This window comes from Eurosta solidaginis, chromosome 3 (assembly GCF_040869045.1).
Source record: "Eurosta solidaginis isolate ZX-2024a chromosome 3, ASM4086904v1, whole genome shotgun sequence".
In the NCBI taxonomy this organism is placed as follows: Eukaryota; Metazoa; Arthropoda; class Insecta; order Diptera; family Tephritidae; genus Eurosta; species Eurosta solidaginis.
This window is the reverse complement of record NC_090321.1, coordinates 95699988-95718214: the sequence shown is the minus strand read 5'-3', so window position 1 is coordinate 95718214 and position 18227 is coordinate 95699988. Positions and strand designations below refer to the sequence as shown.

At 39.0% G+C, this 18227-nt stretch overlaps 1 protein-coding gene across 3 annotated transcripts in view; it reads right to left on the bottom strand.

The window, feature by feature from the left end:
• The window catches only part of Klp54D (Kinesin-like protein at 54D), a 147199-nt gene extending 143103 nt beyond the window's left edge, over window positions 1–4096 (bottom strand). The window contains exons 1-2 of one of the 3 annotated variants that reach the window (XM_067772828.1): window positions 3987–4078; window positions 3254–3787 (exon numbers count right to left, since the gene is read on the bottom strand). In XM_067772828.1, coding sequence (XP_067628929.1) covers window positions 3254–3564 — 311 coding nt within the window. In that variant the 5' untranslated portion in view covers window positions 3565–3787; window positions 3987–4078. Of the gene's footprint in view, window positions 1–3253 lie in introns of all 3 variants that reach the window. The other 2 variants (XM_067772825.1, XM_067772829.1) reach the window with 2 other exon arrangements.
• Between the last annotated feature and the right edge of the window lie 14131 nt (window positions 4097–18227).

Here is an 18227-nt window from a genome sequence, read left to right as displayed (position 1 = left end):
AGCAATACCGCCCGATGTTTTGTTTTTAAAATTTTCGGTTGCATTTGGACATCGGAAGACGTAATGCCCCAAACCCTGACAACGATAACACTTGACTGATGCCTTGTTTGGATTAAAAGAACTTCTGTTTGGTAATTCCTTCTTGGGTGTTAATTGTGTGGCTTTATCCAATTTATATTTGCACATCACCGCTTTGTGTCCTGGTTTACCACAAATGACACATTTGACAGCAAATGGAACTGGGGAATGCTTCTGACGTTTGGTATCAATTCGTTCACATCCACTGCTCATTATTGAAATTTTCCTCTTGATAAACGACATCGAATTTAGTTCTTGCTGTAAAAGCTTTCTTGTTCCCACGTTTGATGTGAAAGCCAATCGGTGAATACGAGGGTCGAACTGAGCCACATGTGCCAGCACTGTTGAAATGGCTATCTCTTCCGTGGACAAATTTTTCCATTTGGTCGATAATGACGTCATTATTGTTGCTGCATAAGATGCAAGGCACTCATCTTCTTCTGGTTTTTTATTGCTTAAATTGATAAGGAAAGCAGCATTTGTCTCCGAAAAGTCGAATCTTGAAACGAAAATATCTCCAACATTAAAGATGTACCCTTTAAGGGCTTCTCTGCCATGCACATATCTGCGGTGGCTATCCAGGCTCGTGCACTTTCATTAAATCCATCTGGATCAAATTCCGGTAGCTGCACATCACTATTTGGACTGAAAGTCGAACCAAATGTTTTTACAGCGAAACAAACTCTTTATTTAGTTGTTCGTATAATTTTTTCCATACACTATTTTCACTATTTTACTCTTCTGGCTCATTGCCCACTTCTGATGGCGCAGGATGCGAAGTCATTATCAAAAGACTAAGAGGAATTGACGCGCACGCACTTTCAACCAATAATAATTTTACTCTGCCTCATATTTTTTACTACCCCAATATTTTCATTATTGTTTTTCTCGCCTACTAATTTTTAGTATGTAAACTTACAACAAGTGTTTTATGAAACAGTGCGCGTCACTTCATCAAAGTATGTCCCAATACTCTAAACTTATTGACAGATCCGACATATATATATTAAAATCAAATATGAACGAGGAATTATTCTTTTCAGCACAACATGCTTACACCAAAGGCAAATCAGTCGATATAGCATTGCATAAGGTGGTCATGAATATAGAGAAAACCTAGAACACCAGGAATATGCACCAGGTGTTTATCTGAATTGCCGGAGCTTTTAACAATATCACGAAATGACCAACCATGGACAGTCTCCACTCGATAGAAGTTCATCCGGCCTTGACAAATTGGACCAGCTCCATGTTAATCTGCAGAATGATCACGTCGCAATGGGGTCAATACGAGGCAACAAAATCTGTAAACAGAGGAACGCCGCAGGGTGCGGTTTTATCACCAATGCTGTGGACGCTGGTTATCAACCAATTGCTTAGGTGAACCAGTCAAACCGTCAAAAAAACCGATCTAGCATTCATTACAAGGAAATATAAGGTCCGTATTTGGAGAAAGCCTAAGCTTGGTGGGGTAACCCTACAAGAAAAATGTAGCACAAAATATCTAGGAGTAATTCTAGATGGAAGAGAGAGCGAAGAAAGCCTCCGCGGTACTGTATACATGCAAGAGGATATGCTGAGATGCACGTGAGGCCTATCACCCAAACTTTCTCATTAAGTATCTACGGCAATTGTCAAACCCATAATTTGCTATGGGGTTCTTGTTTGGTGGACAGCCACACATAAAAGGACGTATATCCAAAAAATTGAGAGTATCAATGATTAGCATAACGGAAGCCTTAAAAGCTACCCCGACAGAATTGCAGGCCATTCTACACATCCCGCCTGCAGACCTAACGGCCAAAAACATTGCGTTAGCAACTGCAACAAGCCTTAAGGCCTCGGGTTAGCTTGAGTGAAGGCCTTATAGCCATAGAAGTATGGCGCCATCTAATATCGGGCAAACGGAACATATGTTCCCGTGCCTGAGCTTCGAAACAGATCTTGGGGCCACAATTGAGTCGGGTGGTTAGTTCCAGGGTGCAGAAATGGCAGAACATACTATACACGTGTATACGGATGGTTCCATATTAATGGAAGGAGTCGGGTATGTTGTTTACTGTGTTGATCCAGAAATAAGTAGACCCTATAGGCTTCCAGATTACTGCAGCGTCTTTCAGCCGTGAAGAAAGCAGCAGAAATTCAGAAATAAGCGTACTTAAGCTGCACTCGCGTCAATATATATATTGATAGTCAGGTGGCGATTAAGGCAATAATCTCACACAATACTTCAGCAAGAAGTATTCTGTAATGCAAAGAAGCATTGAAAAAACTTCGCTCAGGCCGGAACATGCATCTAAACGGGGTTCCCGGTAATAAATGGATAAAAGGTAACGATGAGTTCGCAGAGGAGCACTCGTTGAATCGACGATAGACGCATCAATCCGTTTGAGAGAAACTGAAAGGAGACAGCAGTTTCATATGATCCATAAATTAAGAAAGGCGTGGACAGAAGCGCGAAGACTTAAGGCTCACGATGGGCATCCCAACTGGATACTGCTTTCTGGCGTCACGTGCTTATAAGTTAGGCCTCGTCAGTAACAGTAGATGTAGGAAGAGCGAGCTGCGTTCTGCGTTCACCAGGTCAAGGCTATTAAGCCAGGTCTTAGAAAACTTCTAGTATTTGTCAAGAGGACGGAGTTATTCTATAACATAAGTCCTACCAGCTGATTGGGGTTCTCCTGTTTGGTCGTCAAACAAACTCTGATAACACTATGGACACATTCAGTCTATGTGAGGTCTTTATAGACCGGTCGTTCAACCTAAACCAACCTGGTGTTAATCTAACTTGTATTTTAACAAAAATTAGTTGACATGTACTGCAGAAATAACCACTTCTATTTTGCAGCCATTGCCATTGGGTTTGTTGGCTTGTTTTCCTGCTGGAAACAAAAATTAGTTTTACATTTAAATTGATTTGAAGATTAAGACCATTTTTTTCTATCCTTTTGTTAAATTTCTTAAACGAGATAACGATTGCACGACAGGAAAATTTTTTGCTCCCTCATAACATTGCAGTTTAACAAACGTATTTGTAGGTATACTGGCAGTATGTTTTCATTTGTAGTATATTTTTTATTGTTTGAAATAGCGCATCGTGATGAAAAAAAATGTAGTTTCAAAGTCGATTTAGTGAGTGTGTACGAAATGTTTGTAAAAACATTTTTATACTTACTCATTCTCGCGGGAACGTAAAAAAACTGGTGTATTTCTAGAGCTTACACCTCCAGAGCTGCTAGCGGCCTTCTGGGGACTACCTCGTTGCATCCCATGTGTTAGGCTACGTGAGCGCGGCATGCCTCCGACGGTGTTGCGCCCTTGTGAAGGCATAGCACCTTTTCCTGAGCGCCGTGTACGTGGATTCGGTACGCGACTACGTCGACCACTAGAACTGGAACCAGAGCCAGATCCTGTACCAATACCACTTTCATGACTACTACCACCGCTACTATTCAGGTGAGGAACGCTAGACGCACGTGTAACCATAATATTGTTTTTTTTGTTTTTTTTTTTAACACTTATTTACTAACGTAGTACACAAGTAATTACCATTTTATTTTGCAATATTTAAAATATAAAATATTCAGGTATCTTTGTTTAAAGCTTTTTTATTTTTTTTTTTACCCTCACATTTTCTTCTTATTTCTTGTATGTCATTGCCTATATCAAATGGTGAAATCAGGCGCCATAATTTTTTCTCGCACTATTTCTACAAATTCACTTTTCATATTAATATTTTCATATGCATTTCCATCACGATTCAAGTTAGTGTAGGCGTTTAAATTTTTTATTCGTTATCATCACAAAAATCAACGTAAATATGTACATATGTATGTATGTATATATGTATGTATATACTCTTTATATGTTTTTTGTGTCAAATCAACTGTGGGGTGGAAATTGCTTACAAATATATTTACTTATGTTATGAGCCTAATTGCATGCTTCAATTAATAATATGTATGTGTGTTAGAAACTAGCGCTACTTTGAATAAATCCGTTAGTTCTTACTACCTCAATATCTCAATTCAAACTGTATGCAATGCGTAGTACGTCCGTTGTTTTATTAAAAATGTGTTCGTGAAAAGTGTCAATTAATCGGCTTATGGCGGTCAGGCGCGTCACTGAGGTCATTTTTTGTTAATGTATTGTGCTAGGAGATTCATGGTAATTTTCACTTGTCATTGATGACTGTGGTCATAACTTGACCGCTAACAAGTAATTTGACCGCGAAGAGAACAAGTTCTGAGTATGGTAATATCTTTATATACCTACATTTATACATAAACTTCTTTATTACAAAAAGAGAGTACACAAAATGCGTCACACAACGAGTTAGGTGTAGCGGTATATAAAGGATAACACTTATTGACATTAAGTACACATATACCCATATGCAGAAAGGCAAGTTATTTCTTTAATTCATAGTAAGCACATCATGAGGGGTTGAAATCACACTTAAAAGTAAAGTTGGCTTCTGCAACTTTTCATAATTAGACCATCTGTGATGATTTGTCCGGGACTATGACATAAAAATTAAATATTTACGAATTAAATTAAGTACAATTCTTGTGTATATACTGTAACGAACTTAGGGTAATTCCGCTAATTTGACAACTTCTACTAACGTTCGAATCGCTGAACTGTCGAATAAATAAATCCAATATTCTGTATCGTAAAATGGTATTTATTAGACTACGCTGGGAGTAGTACACTTATACTTCACAATTAAACTTCACTTTGCAACTGATAGCGTGTTTAAATCAACCTGATTTCTGATTCCTCAGCTTGCGCTGCTTTTATACTCTCAGTTTTCTCGTTCATCCATTTCTCCTAAGGTCTAGTCATTTCGCGAAACTGTATTCCAGAACAATTGTATTCCTTGCTTGGTTATTAGCTATATACATGTATACCTATTTGTAGTTTATGTTTCTCTTATAGCCATATGCGTGAGTAATTACTTCTGCTGATGATCACATGTGTGTGCGTGAGTAATCTCTTCCTCGCCCTCTATATATGTGTGTAAATGATGATTAATGTGTTTATGTAGCTTGCTTTAATGTTTTTGTTGTTGTGCATTTATTTGATAACCGCTTAGTGATGTTAAAATTCGCCACAATAAATATCTTTAGCTTAATTCACAAAGGCCCAAACCAACAAATTTAAAATTTTGCAGTAGAAGCAAAAAATATATTATTTTTATATTCACTATATGCCATACCAGAATCTGCGAAAAACGCAGTTTCGAAAAATCTGTAGGTTAGTGCCTTTTTAATTAGGTAAGCTTACGATATGAATAGGCACTAAAAGTCTGTATTTGTATTCGAGCTCTAATTATATAAGAATGAAGTGAGGAGAGATCTATATTGGTTTTACTTTTTGCTTTGCTTCAGAAGTTAGGGTTTATAACGCCCCACAGTCCTCATTTTTCTTCCACTTTGAATATTTTTAAAATGAAAGCTTGTGAGATTAAGGCCCACCTGCAGAACGGCAAGCTATTTTTTTTAGCTCAGAGTTAATTAAAATACTTTTCAAAAATGTATGAGTTTAACCCCTTATATCAGGTTAACTGTGAGTTAAAAAGTTAACTTGCCGCTCTTCAAGTGGGTCTTAAAATATCATAATTGAGATTGGTTTTTGGATTCTTGATTACTTACAAATATTTTTTAGCCTAATGTGTGACACACTGGCAAATTTGGATGGGAACTCATTTTGCTGCTTCTGTTATTAAATTGTGCAAAGCAGAAACTTAAACAAAATAGTTGTATAGTCCATGATAAAAACATTAAACCGGAAATGAAAGCACTTGGTCGGTAAAAAAAATCTCAAGACGCTACGGTAGATAGATAGATGTTGTGAGGTTAAGCACTACGACCTATTGGTCTATTGTGCCCTCATTCTCTTTACAACACCTCATCCAAGCCGAATTCTGTGAGAAAATCCAAAATGGTACTCGGCTTCAGAGAGTGTATGTGACTACTTTCTAATCTCGGTGATCCTAGGATCCTAAGTCTTCCTCTCGCGACTGCATCGCATTCCATCAGGATGTTTTCTGCAATCTCATCTTCGCGATCGACAGAGGCTACTAGACGATATACCTAATTTATGCATATGGCTCTTTAGCCTGCAGTGACCTGTGAGTATGCCTGTTAAAATTCTAAGGCTACTTTTTGGGAAGTTAATCATAGCTTTATATCGCTTTGAGTTGTACCTCCTATTAGTGCCTTTACCTGCCGAAGTCCTGGACTTTCGCGCCAGTGTTGTTCTCTGAGGCACGCCCCTCTTTGCCTAAACTCTTTCCTTATTGTATGTGGCTCTATCGGCACGATGGGCTCGGGTCCTATTGGCTTTTCGGCCACTGCCAACCTGGCAAGCTCGTCCGCTTGCTCGTTACCATCCACTCCTCTGTATCCAGGTACCCATGCTAGACGGATGGTGTTATTGACCCCTAGACTCTTTAACCTCTCTATTCTCTCTCAAGGACTGTTGATGAATTAATCTCAACTGAAGATAATGCCTTGAGCACGCCGGCTTATGGCGAAAACCTCGGCTTGGAAGATGCTCGGAGATTTTCCGAGTGGTAGGGACATTTTGATTGGGGGACCGAAGATCCCCGCTCCTTTGCCCTCCAGTGCCTTCGAGCCATCGATATACCGTATTGTAGTGTGTTTCTGGTGAAGCGCTTCTATTCTGAACGTCTCCCACGTACGCTTGTTCCCCAGCTCTATTTTGAAGCCCTTCTCAAACTTAATTAGCTTCCTCGTGTCATCACTGCGAAGTTGGATGAGTGGAATCTGCTTCTTCAGCTTCTCCATGTTCCTTAACTGTATCACTTTGCCTCTTCCACATCCCCCTTTGGCTATGTTTACTAAAGTTCTCCTGGCTGCCTGCTCAATTATTTTGAGTAGAGGCGTTAACTCAAGCAGCACATCTATTGCCCCCGTCGGGGAGGTTCGCATGGCTCCCGTAATGCAGACAAATGCCAAGCGTTGCAGCTTCGTGAGTCATTTTTGTACGGTCACCATGGTTGTCGTTGATGCCCACGCAACTGCTCCATACACTATGATAGGTCTCACTATCATAGTGTACACCCATCTTAGGATCTTTGAACTGCATCCCCAGGATCTTCCTGCAATACGTCTGCACAGCATTATTGACGTGCTTCCTCCATAAGAGCTTAGAGTCGAACGTGACTCCCAAGTATTTTACCTCGGTCGTGTGCTCCAGCTGTACTCCATCCATTGTGATGTGCCTCATCCCTTCCAGTTTTCTTCTGCTGGTGAAGGGCACAATGGCTGTCTTGATAGGGTTGATACTTAGCGCTACCTCAGAACACCATTCTTTCGTTAACCTCAATTCCCTTTGAATTATGTCGCAAAGGGTGCTCTCAAATCTGTCCCTTACAATTATAACAATTCTGCCAGCCTAGAAATCAAACGGAGAATAAAACTTGCCAACAAGCTCTACTTTGGATTGAGTAGGCAATTGAAATGTAAAGTCTTCTATCGATCAACAAAAATTCCACTCTACAAGTCGCACATCAAGACTGTCCTGATGTATGGGTTGTAATCTGTACGGTGTAGAGAGAAGATGAAATGACTCGTGAAGTGTTCGAGAGAAAAGTTCACCGGAAGATTTATGCTCCTGTCTGTTATGCCGACGGCGAGTACCGAAGAGTTATAATGATGAGCTTTACGCAGATATGAAGATAGAGGAGTGAATAAAAGCCCTAAACGGCTAAAATCTCTTAAGTAACTAAATGCTTAATGATTAAATTAATTAATGATGATGGTACGCCTACAATCAAAAGGAAACTTTTTATACTCAGTTGAGCAGAGCTCACAGAGTATATTAAGTTTGATTGGATAACGGTTGGTTGTACATATATAAAGGAATCGAGATAGATATAGACTTCCATATATCAAAATAATCAGGATCGAAAAAAAATTTGATTGAGCCATGTCCGTCGGTCCGTCCGTCCGTTAACACGATAACTTGAGTAAATTTTGAGGTATCTTGATGAAATTTGGTATGTAGGTTCCTGAGCACTCATCTCAGATCGCTATTTAAAATGAACGATATCGGACTATAACCACGCCCACTTTTTCGATATCGAAAATTTCGAAAAACCGAAAAAGTGCGATAATTCATTACGAAAGACCGATAAAGCGACGAAACTTGGTAGATGAGTTGAACTTATGACGCAAAATGTAAAATTTGTAAAATTTTGGACAATGGGCGTGGCACCGCCCAATTTTTAAAGAAGGTAATTTAAAACTTTTGCAAGCTGTAATTTGGCAGTCGTTGAAGATATCATGATGAAATTTGGCAGGAACGTTACTCTTATTACTGTATGTACGCTTAATAAAAATTAGCAAAATCGGAGAAGGACCACGCCCACTTTTAAAAAAAAAATTTTTTTAAAGTAAAATTTTAACAAAAAATTTAATATCTTTACAGTATATAAGTAAATTATGTCAAGATTCAACTCCAGTAATGATATGGTACAACAAAATACAAAAATAAAAGAAAATTTAAAAATGGGCGTGGCTCCGCCCTTTTTCATTTAATTTGTCTAGGATACTTTTAATGCCATAAATCGAACAAAAATTAACCAATCCTTTTGAAATTTGGTAGGGGCATAGATTTTATGGCGTTAACTGTTTTCTGTGAAAATGGGTGAAATCGGTTGATGCCACGCCCAGTTTTATACACAGTCGTCCGTCTGTCCTTCCGCATGGCCGTTAACACGATAACTTGAGCAAAAATCGATATATCTTTACTAAACTCAGTTCACGTACTTATCTGAACTCACTTTACCTTGGTATGAAAAATGAACGAAATCCGACTATGACCACGCCCACTTTTTCGATATCGAAAATTGCGAAAAATGAAAAAAATGCCATAATTCTATACCAAATACGAAAAAAGGGATGAAACATGGTAAGCTAATTGGATTGTTTTATTGACGCGAAATATAACTTTAGAAAAAACTTTATAAAATGGTTGTGACACCTACCATATTAAGTAGAAGAAAATGAAAAAGTTCTGCAGGGCGAAATAAAACACCCTTAAAATCTTGCCAGGTATTACATATATAAATAAATTAGCGGTATCCAACCGATAATTTTCTGGGTCACCCTAGTCCACATTTTGGTCGATATCTGCAAAACGCCTTAACATATACAACTACCACCACTCCCTTTTAAAACTCTCATTAATACCTTTAATTTGATACCCATATCGTACAAACTCATTCTAGAGTCACCCCTGGTCCACCTTTATGGCGATATCTCGAAAAGGCGTCCACCTATAGAACTAAGCCCCACACCCTTTTAAAATACTCATTAACACCTTTCTTTTGATACCCATATTGTACAAACAAATTCTAGGGTCACCCCTGCTCCACCTTTATGGCGATATATCGAAACGGCGTCCACCTATGGAACTAAGGAATACTCCCTTTCAACATACTCATTATCACCTTTCTTTTGATGCCCATATTGTACAAACAAATTCTAGGGTCACCCCTGGTCCACCTTTATGGCGATATCTCGAAAATGCGACCACCTATACAACAACCACCACTCCCTTTTAAAACCCTCATTAATACCTTTAATTTGATACCCATATCGTACAAACACATTCTAGAGTCACCCCTGGTCCACCTTTGTGGCGATATTCCGAAAAGGTGTCCACCTATAGAACTAAGCCCCACACCCTTTTAAAATACTCATTAACACCATTCGTTTGATGCCCATATTGTACAAACAAATTCTAGGGTCACCCCTGGTCCACCTTTATGGCGATATCTCGAAACGGCGTCCACCTATGGAACTAAGGATTACTCCCTTTTAAAATACTCATTAACACCTTTCATTTGATACCCATATCGTACAAACGCATTCTAGAGTCACCCCTGGTCCACCTTTATGACGGTATCTCGAAACGGCGTCCACCTATAGAACTAAGGCCCACTCACTTTTAAAATACTCATTAACACCTTTCGTTTGATGCCCATATTGTGCAAACGCATTCTAGAGTCACCCCTGGTCCATCTTTACGGCGATATCTCGAAAAGGCGTCCATCTATAGAACTTAGGTCCACGCCCGTTTAAAATACTCATTAATACCTTTCATTTGATACCCATATCGTACAAACGCATTCTAGAGTCAACCCTGATCCACCTTTATGGCTATATCCCTAATTGGCGTCCACCTATAGAACTATGGCGCACTCCCTCATAAAATACTCTTTAATGCCTTTCCTTTGATACACATGTCATACAAACACATACCAGGGTTTCCCTCGGTTCATTTTCCTACATGGTTATTTTCCCTTATGTTGTCACCATAGCTCTCAACTGAGTATGTAATGTTCGGTTACACCCGAACTTAACCTTCCTTACTTGTTTTATGAAAACTTTGAATTTTAATCAGTTTAATATTTTAAATCACTTCAAAAAGCAGGGCTGTGTCCCGATGGAAAATTTGGTCGATTCGGTTCAGCTGTTCGAACCGTGTTTGCATTTTTTATTAATTAAAAAAAACGAGTTTTGCCTCATTGAACCAAGTTGTTGGTACGGCTTAACGGTTCGGAATTAAAAAAATATGCTTTGCTACTATGTTTTTCACTTTTATTGGTCGGTTAAGTCACACAGACTGAATAAGTCCAAAGTTTTGCCAGAACTTTGTTTAACGACCAAACTGAAAACCCCAGGCCTTTTATTACAAAATAATTCCGTCGTCTTGGTCCTCCAAGGCTTGTACCAAAACGTGCTCGATCATTTCCTTCTCCAGCCCGCACGTCCTACACTTCCTATCACTAACTATGCCAAAGCATATGTTTCCATTTTGCATTGTACAATCAGAATACCCGTCATGAGCCTACAGTCATATATTTTTAATGATCATGGTCGATCATGTGCAACTCTCGTCTTCCCTTCAACTTGCCCAATCTCATTGGGACTTCTACGCTACAAGCTTCGAGGGATGCGGCTTTTTTAGCTGTCTCATCCACTTTTGCGTTCCTATCTATTCCCATATGCCCTGGATATCTTTCTATCCCGATTCTTTCCAAGGCCTGTTTACACTCTTACATACTTTTAGAAGTTTAGCTGAGCGAAATTAATGTCACAATTGTTCCTTGGCTGGCAATATAAAAGTTGACGCGGAAACATCGATGTATACATGAAAGACCTCGTCTGCCATTTGGGCACCTTCGCGCGAACCATCCACTTCTACTGTCACTCTTACCTCGGACGGTCCCCTCCTATGGCCAGCCAAGGTCGGTTGTGTAAGTGCCTGCTCTACTCATACCGGCTCTGCAAACGAGTGACCTACCCTTACCGGCTTAATCGTGAGACCAACTATGGAATAAAGTAAAGAAAAGAAACAATGAAAACCAAAAACAGAACGTAACAAACTTTACAGAAGGGATATTTGTACAAGGTTTCTCCATGTTGGGAGCCTCAGGCGGTGGCGAACTAAGAGGTAAGTTAAGGTACCCGTGCCAATGTAATTAATGGTCAGCGGATGGTAAATTGAATTGGTGATTTCGAACGGTGATACTCAAAAGTGAAACCGATCCAAGAGATTAGTAATGAAGCGCGCCCGAAGAAGCCAAAAGGCCGATACGGAACGAACGTCCAGAGCACACTCCAGCGAGGTTGCCCCTGAAAGTGGCTAATTGTCTTATTTTGTTTTGTTGATGGATAATTGTGGTTGCTCACAGTCGCTCATCAGCAACCATACAACAGAACTGATTGAAGTCGAGCTGTATAGATTTGTCATGCGGCACGTGCCCGAATTTCTTTCCATGCGCATAGCCCAAATATTGGGGAGGTCAAAAACCTTCAACTTAACCTCATACCTGCCGGGAAGATATCCACATCAGCTTATTCCATGGGCTCCAAATGGTGGCAAGTGTCGATGTTCCCTTTTTGCGTAAAACATCTCAATAGCAGGAATAGATCCAGTTCTATACCCACACCAAATATTTTTTATGTCTCTGAAACCGACCCGAACTGGTTGTTGGCTTAGAGTATAACCGCGGCAGATATGCCTGTCGTGAGAGGCGACTTAAATATCAAATTGGTTCAAGGGGTTGTGTAGCGCAACCCTTTCAAGGGGTTGCCAGCGAAATATATAGCTTTTTCACCCCAGATGCCAACCTCACCCACCAGTGGCAAATCCTGTTTCTTTAGCAGCAGAGGCTCTGGCGACCTCATGGATCAAGGGGGTAGGAGGGCGAGATGGCCTAAAAGGTAGAAGGTCATACTAAATCGTACCCCAGATGGTCGGGCTAGTACCTTAAAAGAGCTTGTTACCGGAACGTACCGGAAGTGCATACGGCAAAAAACCATCAACATCGATAGTACTCCCCAAAACCTTCGGTGTCCTTATCGCTACAACAACAACTTCGTGACACTTCAAATCGTAAATTTGTGTACTAGTTTTTTGCTTTGTTCGTTAAAAAAATTCAAGTTAAAAATAAATGCAAGGCGCGATAGCCTCCGAAGAGATTTATGCCAGGCTTCTTTCTCTTCCAATTTTGTCATGCTCCTTTGATTTTTCATAAAAATTAGCAGGACAGGCCCTACGTGTTTTACGCCGACTCCGAACGGTATCTGTAGGGCAGATGAGTTTTTACTGAGAAGCTTTTCAGGGCAGAAATACACCTGGACTGTTTGCCAAATCACTGCCGTGGGGCGACCCCGCTTATACAAATATTTTTCGAATTGAAAAAACCTTTTTTCTAAATTTTGATGTTGCTTTGCCCGGGATATGAACCCAGCATCTTCGATGTGGTAAGCGGAGCACGCTATTATTACACCACGGCGGCCGCCAAAAATGTAAGCCTCCAATACAGGGGGCCTATGGTCCGCATACATATAAGCAGCAGAGCTGTGCAGTAATGAATATAACTAATAATGGTAATTGGTCAATTACAAAAAATTGGTAATTAGAAAACTTAATTATCAAGTACAGTTACTTTTTACTCATATATGTAATACTCCTATATTGCTAATAGAAAATGATCGCAATATGTTTTGAATTCGAAATCAAAACAAGACAGCCTATAAAATTTTTGTGATTGTAGCAGCATAAGTGTGACAAGAAAAAATTTTAATTTAGGTACATTCGATTATTGAAAACAAAAACAAAAACGTGTAAACAGCAATATATCGGCACTCTGATGTTTGGGAATGTACCTAGCCTTTTGTAGCAATATAGGAGTATAACATATATGTTTTTACTGGTGCTTAATAATGAAAAATCCTTTTTCAATTCCTGATCAATTATTTCAATATCTAATAAACTAAAAGATACAAAGAAATTCGGGTAACGAATTCTGATTTTGAGAAATCAGAAAATAATATTATAATAACAAGTATATGGATCTATTGAAGGTCTACAAGCGTGAAATTTTCAGGGCGAAGAGTGTCTAATGGAAAAATTTCTGTGTGGAAATCGAGTGCTCCAGCGAAACAGCGCGGTTGAGAAAATTCCCAGCAAGGGGACACATAGTCCAGATACTTATAAAGAAAGAGACTTTTGAAGTGTTTTTTGGCACACATTTCCCATCGGGAGATGATTCAGAAGAGCCAGAATACAGCACTTACACTTCGATGATGGAACGGGTAGTGCCGGGCTTTGTGACCGATACCAAGATCGAATTGTTGGTGAAGACTTTCTGTAAGTGTAAATCGCCGGGCCCAGGTGGTAATTCCCAGCCATGGTACAAATTTCAAGTATAGGGGTCGTGGAATGGCTTAGAATAATATTCGATGGGTGCATAAGAGTGAATCATGTACCGCACTCTTGTAGAGCTGCCCGTGTAGCTTTCCTACCAAGGGCGGGGAGAATCGGTCATATGTCTCCCAAAGGCTACAAGCCCTTCAGCTTAACATCATTTCTGCTCAAAACATTTGAAAGGCTGATAGACGTGTACATAAAATCCAACGAGGATGAAAAGCTGCTCTCCACAACACAACATGCGTTCACGAAAGGCAATTCGATAGACACTGCACTGCATAGGGTGGTAATAAACATAGATAAAGCCCTAGAATATAAGTAGTACGCCTTAGGAGTCTTCGTAGACATTTCAACAATGCCTCTAAGCGGGCGATCATGGATGGTCTTAACTACATTGAAGTACATTCAGCCATAACTAGATGGATTGACTGCATGTTTAATTGTAGGAAAATTACTTTAGAATGGGGATTGTATGAGGCCACGAAGTCAGTGGACAGGGCACGCCGTAGGATGGGCTTACGGCTAAGGGTTTACGCAGATGACGGTCCAATTTTCACAAGTAGAAAGTGGAATTTAGATTTCATCGTATTAGGCAGTAATGACTCCAAGCTTAAAGCTTTACGCTATCCAAACTATCGAGCGAAACACCCTTCCCAGGGGCGGAAACTGTTATTCCTTTTATAATATAATTCCCTGCAAAACTATTAATTTTGGACTTTTCATATATTTGGTTCAAGATAAAAATTATTTTCGGATTTTTATTACCTGAGTCCGATAGAACTAGTTAAACTCGGACCTTGAATTTTTGCCGGTCTCAAGGTCTAAAAAAAACCCAATTGAAAAACACAGTTTTCGGGTTTTTAATGCCAATATATTTCGGCTACTCTGCGGTAACCTTCCTCAGGTTTTTTCCAATTCTTGCCACTTTTATCCATTTATACAATATCACAAAACTATTCGCCTCAGAGATATTTGATTTTTCATGCACACCACTTCTTCCAATATTACCGTTTTCGTTAAAATCTTAAGACGCATAGTTGTAGTCAAAATAAAATAGGTTTTAAATTTAGTTGAAGCTTTTTGACGTAATTTTCTATGAGCTATCTGTCAAAAAAGCTGCAACTATGCGTATCGTGAGTATCAGTGCTCTACCCACCACCTTTAACCCTGCGCCTTCTTGTTTTTGAAGGCGTTAAGCAACTCTCTGCAGCCATTATGAAGTAACGTTATTTGTTCAGGTCATCCGTTTAACCCCTTTATGCCATCCAGCTGTTTCGAAGGATGGTAGCGGTTTACTTGATTCATCATGCATCGTATATAGCTCTACGGATCTCCACCTTTCGGTTGACAGGTTCCCGTGTGATGCAATCTAGTAGTGCCACAGTCAAGGACTGCTTAGCAATTTCGTTCAATTTATTCTCGATGAAAACCGGAGTCTCAGCGTTAGCTCCCTTAGTATCATTAAGTAAGCTTGTGTGTGATCGTTACCTCTGCTTAGCTTATTAGTATTTACGTCTTTATTTCTTATTTCCTCTTCCTGTATATCAGCTTTTGAGGTACATGGCTTTCCAGCACTTCCCTCTTCGAAGCGGAAAATTGGGGATTGGTAGTAGCAAAATTTTTGTCAGTGAACGGTCTTCAACATTATTCCACTGTCTCTCTCATGACAAGCGATCGCTCCTGTCGTTGGTGGGAGTAACCACTGGTCCCAAGCTGTGCATAGTTCTTAATTATGCCCAGTATTGTGAGAGGGTTTTCTTAAGCTCCCTATCTCGTTGTTTCCGTTCTATTGTTAGTTCTTTGTTGGAGTGAATATACCGCTCCTTTACCCAGCGCACTTACTGCATAATATCAATGATATCCGCGTCCGAATCATCGCTGATAGCGATTTTCTCTACCCCGGCTTTCGACGACAATACTTTTGATTCTCATCGTTACTTTCTTTAGAAGTTTTTGAGTTCATCTTGGTCGTCTGCCACAACAGCGCTCTTGCTCTGGTAAGGTCATTTTTACTTCCAGAGGTGCCCCGGTATCGGGAAGGATTCGTTCAAAACAGTCGAAAATACCCGCTGGCTGCAATTCATCCAATAGGCACGGCCCACAAAACACCCTAGATTACGATGTTGGCAGTCCTTGGTCACCGACATCCCGCCCGCTGTGGAGTTCGGCTACGTCCTGACACCAACGGCAAGTTTGTACACATATTTGTATGCAGCTTATAACCACTCCGCCGATTTTATTAAAATTTGCAGGATAGCTTCATAGCAAACCGGAGAGTCTCTTGTGAAGTATCTTTCCTGAAAGTGGACTAGGGACCGATCTATTCGAACAAATTCTATTCATGGTTCGATTTGCTGAAATTTGGTATGTACACCCGGAAAAAATCGTGTTGAATCAACACTTTTTAAACACTTTTTGTGTTTAAAAATATTCAAACCCAAGCAGAGTGTAATCTTCGTGTTAAAAGTATTAATTCAACATGTACTTAAAGTGTTTATTCAACACTAAAGTGTTGATTGAACACTAAAATTTGGTTAGTTTAACATGATATTTAACACGGTGGTTACTGCTAAATTAACAGGAATGATTGTAAAAAGTGTTAATTCAACATTAACTTAAAGTGGGTACTTAACGCTATGAAAAGTGTTGATTTTACATGATATTTTACATGATACCTATGGTTAAACTAACAGGAATTAATGTTGAATTAACACTGCATGATCGTGTTAAAACAATAGTAAATCATGTTAAGTTTAACACTATCCCCTGTAGTTTTACCCTTAAGTAAAAGCCTTGTTTTAAAGTTGACTCTAAAATGATTGCATTTATTAAACACATCCAATATACATGCATTTTCAACTTAAATCTTGTGATATATGAAATTAGTTCAGCGTTCTTATATTAGTATACTTATGTAATCAGACTTGAGAAAAATCTTATGCGAATAATGCCCACTATATATAATATATAGTAATAATAATAATTAAAATAATACATTTTGGCCAACCATTTTAATAATACTTTACTTCTTTTAAAAAACTTTTCAATGCTATTTAAGGACTTTTTACTAACATATTTTACGCCCTTTTTAAATAATTTGTATATACTTAAATAAGTTTTACAATTTTTTTTTGAATTTTTATTAGTCCAGGCATACTAGACGAAAAATCAATGAATGGTGGAACTCTTTCGGACCACAGCTTTCTTTGGTTTATTGAATTCTCCCACTAATGAACATGAAACGTTGAAGAAAAAAAAAACCAAAAAATTCCAGAGCATACTTTGCTGCAGCCATTTAAAGTGCATTTTTTTTTTGGCGTTTTTTTTATTCAGCCCAATTCTAAACGAAAATTCCGTGCGAGTTTTTTCCCTTCTCCCATTCCTGGTATTCTAAATAAAAATTCCTTGTGAGTTTTTTCACTTCGCCCTTTCCTCCTATTCTGAACAATGTTCGAAAAAGCGGAAACCAGTTATGGGAGAAAAGTAGGTATTATGAATGTGGGGGAGAGGGAGATTTCTCTGCCATTTCATAGAAGTTTTTTCACTAGTTAAATTAAAGGGAATGCATCAAAATCGTTAAGGGAAATTGGTTATTTTAAGAAATAACACTTATTTGTACAAATTTGTGCTAAAATATGTATTTACATTCTATCACAATATTCTCACTGTTAATACAACAACAACCACAATATTCTTTATTTAAGTCGAAAAATATATCATAAGCAACGGAAGAGCTCTTCGCATATTTGATGCAGCGATCCAGAAATTGCGCAATGATTTTTTAAGAAGGCTTAAATAGATTTTGGCATATGGCGAAACTCAACTTGACTTGGCTGCCAGAAAATTGCTTTGCAGAATGAATGCAGGCAAGTCCGGCGGATTTGCGTTATCCCGCCGGTCTTCTTCTTATGCTCCTCTGCTGATGGTGCTGTGCACCAATTCATTACTCATTTCAGTTAATACCACATGAAAAGCAATAATGTGCATTGTTTATACCTTATTTCTTAATTTCAAACAAATTGGCAACAATAATTAAACTTTACAATATTTTAAACAAAATAAGAAATGGGCAACGAAATTTCAATTGACAAAACAGCTGACTTCGAAAATTCGAAATTCCTATTCCCCAATTATTCTTCTCCCTAGGAGAAAAGAATTGGTGGAATTTTTCCGCGGGAATAAAAAAATCCGCGAGAACAAAATTCCGCGAGAATATTTAGAATTGGTCTGATTATTTCGAGAATGGCAGCAGCTGTCAAAAAACGTTTGGTTCATTTTTTCAACATTTCATGTTCAAAAGTAGGAGAATTCCATAAACCAAAGAAAGTTATGGTCCGGAAGAGTTCCACCTGAAATGTTGATATGCCTGGACTATATATGGAATATGAGAA